General features: G+C 52.6%; 1 protein-coding gene across 1 annotated transcript in view; it reads left to right on the top strand.

Annotated features, from left to right (window-relative positions):
• The window catches only part of sema3e (sema domain, immunoglobulin domain (Ig), short basic domain, secreted, (semaphorin) 3E), a 16,428-nt gene extending 14,500 nt beyond the window's left edge, over nucleotides 1–1,928 (top strand). Inside the window, 2 exon segments of the mRNA XM_056598690.1 lie at nucleotides 1,330–1,767; nucleotides 1,769–1,928. Coding sequence (XP_056454665.1) covers nucleotides 1,330–1,767; nucleotides 1,769–1,843 — 513 coding nt within the window. The 3' untranslated portion in view covers nucleotides 1,844–1,928.
• The last annotated feature ends 572 nt before the right edge of the window (nucleotides 1,929–2,500 follow it).

Below are 2,500 nucleotides of genomic sequence, written 5' to 3'. Positions count from 1 at the left end.
ATGTAGCACCCCTGCACTCATAGTCTGTGCGCAGCGATCATATATATGTGTCATATATTCCCAGCTTCTATGGAGCCATAGGGGATGCTTCTATTTATGTATTCTGCTTCTATTTATATTTCTGCTTGATTTAACGTTTAATTGTGCATTCAAACGGAAAAGGCCTTTTGCTCGGTATTGTCGAGGATGAACAAACACGTAGGTGACAAATTCATTCTTCAAATTGAACGTCTGCCCATATGGGTGTTGGTATGGGATCAGAGTGGGCCGTAGATGGGGCTCTGCCCAGTGTTCCCAGTGTTCCCAGTGCAGCCCACGTAGGTAGCCTTAAAACCATTCGTCGTGGCTGAGCCCTTCTCGGCAGTAAGGGCTCGCCAAACGGGCGGTAAGTTTGACAATAATACGGCAGGTTTATTTTCCTTTATAAATCCATTCACCGGCAATAACGTTAACTCTTAATACATTTCAGTCACAAAATAACAAACCCAATTGCTGATCACTATCACACAAAGGACACAATCGAAAAACGATTTGCTCCCAATTAAAGTGTAATTCCGGCGAAAATTGAACCCAGGGTCTTTGTTTTGGCATGTGTACCCGTCAAAAAGCCCTCCAGAAACTTTTTTCATTACGACTTGTGTGGACTTCCTGGAAACATGGACATACCGGTAAGGCACAGACTTGGAAAATAGTGCTTTTTAATAAACTCCCGGTACGCTATCTTAAGTTGTTGATTCTTTGTTTTATGTGCAGGGACCCTAATCATGCTACTGCAGAGGTTTGGTGCTATTTTGAGCACTATAAGTGGTTAAAAGGTGCCGATTTAGAAGCGTTCGAGGTGCCCCTACCCAATAACATGGAAGCTAAACATTGTGCCATGCAAACTCTAAAAAGTATCTGGAGGGCTTATTTGATGGGTATACATGCCATAACAAAGACCCTGGGTTCAATTTTCGCTGTTTCCTTCGAGCCCCCCTAAGGAGCACAAAACATGAACACAACTGAATAAATGCATATGGCTCCTACACCACGTGGGTTTCAGCTTCTCTGTGTACCCGAACTATCCCAGATACGCTCATGGACCCCGTCTGAATGTCCGATATTACTTGTGTGTAGATGAACTTCCAAAGGGGTTTGTCTTCTTGAATCGGACCATCTACACACACCCCTCACTGTGGGACCACATGAACATAAACCGCTCGGCACGACGTGTACGTTACGTTACGTCGGGCGCCCCCGCGACGAGTCGTTAGCGAATGTTAGCGCCTCCGCGGCTACGTGGCTAACTAACCCCGCGCTAACTCCTCCCGCGTCGTCTCCTCCTCCCAGCTCCAGGCCAGCGAGCGCGTTGTGCCGACCGCGCACGGGCTGCTCCTCCTGCACGTGCGCGGCTCCGACGCCGGCGTGTACGTGTGCCAGACGGCCGAGCACGGCTACGTGCACGCCCTGCTGCGCGTGGCGCTGGTGGTGCTGAAGGGGGAGCGCGCGGCGGCGGCGGCGGCGGTGGCGGCGGGCGACAGAGAGAAGGAGCTGTCGTGTCCCTCCTCCTCCTCCTCCTCCTCCTCCTCCTCCTCCTCCTCCTCCTCCTCCTTCGGGGGTCCCCAGACGGGGGGGCAGCCCGGCCCCCACTCCCGGGTGTGGTACAAGGAGTTCCTGCAGCTGATTGGCTACGGGGACGCCCAGCGGGTGGAGGAGTACTGCGAGCGGGTGTGGTGCTCGGACAAGAAGCGCAAGAAGCCCAAGAGGAGGTACGCCCCCCCCGGGGGGGGGGGGGGAGAAGAAGGGGAAGGCCCGATCAGGGGAGGGCTCCCACCGCGCCCCCAGACACACACTGGATACATGAGGGTGTGTGTGTGGCCACGCATGCACACACACACACACACGCACGCACACATGTGGAAACACACGCGGTCAAACACGGCCACACACAGGTGTTGAAACACACACGCACACACTGTTGTTGAAATGCACACACTCACACACACACGCACACCTCACGCCAACACACATTTTGAGACCTAAACATCCCCTCACCCCCACCGACACACCAACCCCCACACACACACAGACTAAAGGTCAGGCTCTCTTGTGTTCCCACCACCGAGCAGATATCAGGACACACTTTGTCCCTAGTATTATTATTATTCGTGTGAGGTATATTCGCTTTAAATGTCCAAAACAACCTTTAGGTCAAATCAGGGCAAGTTTGTTGAGCAGATGAATCCTCACATGATCAGCGTTGAATAAGGGGTTACGTAAAGTCCTGTGGACCGTCAGAACACTGGGCCCCTGCATGAGCTGAGATGAAATGGAGTGAAGGGTGATCTCTGACCTCAGAGACATGCCAGGCATAAGCTCCCCCCCCCCGGAGTGAGCCAGAGCAAACCGCTTGACCAAAACAAACACAAGAGACTTGACAAATGGCTGATCTTCTCCCGGCGCTGAGGTCAATCACGACGACTCGTTCGCCATGTCACTGTATCCCACGCCATCCCATATT

The sequence above is a fragment of the Gadus chalcogrammus genome, chromosome 9 (genome assembly GCF_026213295.1).
Source record: "Gadus chalcogrammus isolate NIFS_2021 chromosome 9, NIFS_Gcha_1.0, whole genome shotgun sequence".
Classification (NCBI taxonomy): Eukaryota; Metazoa; Chordata; class Actinopteri; order Gadiformes; family Gadidae; genus Gadus; species Gadus chalcogrammus.
This window is presented reverse-complemented; position numbering and strand designations above follow the sequence as displayed.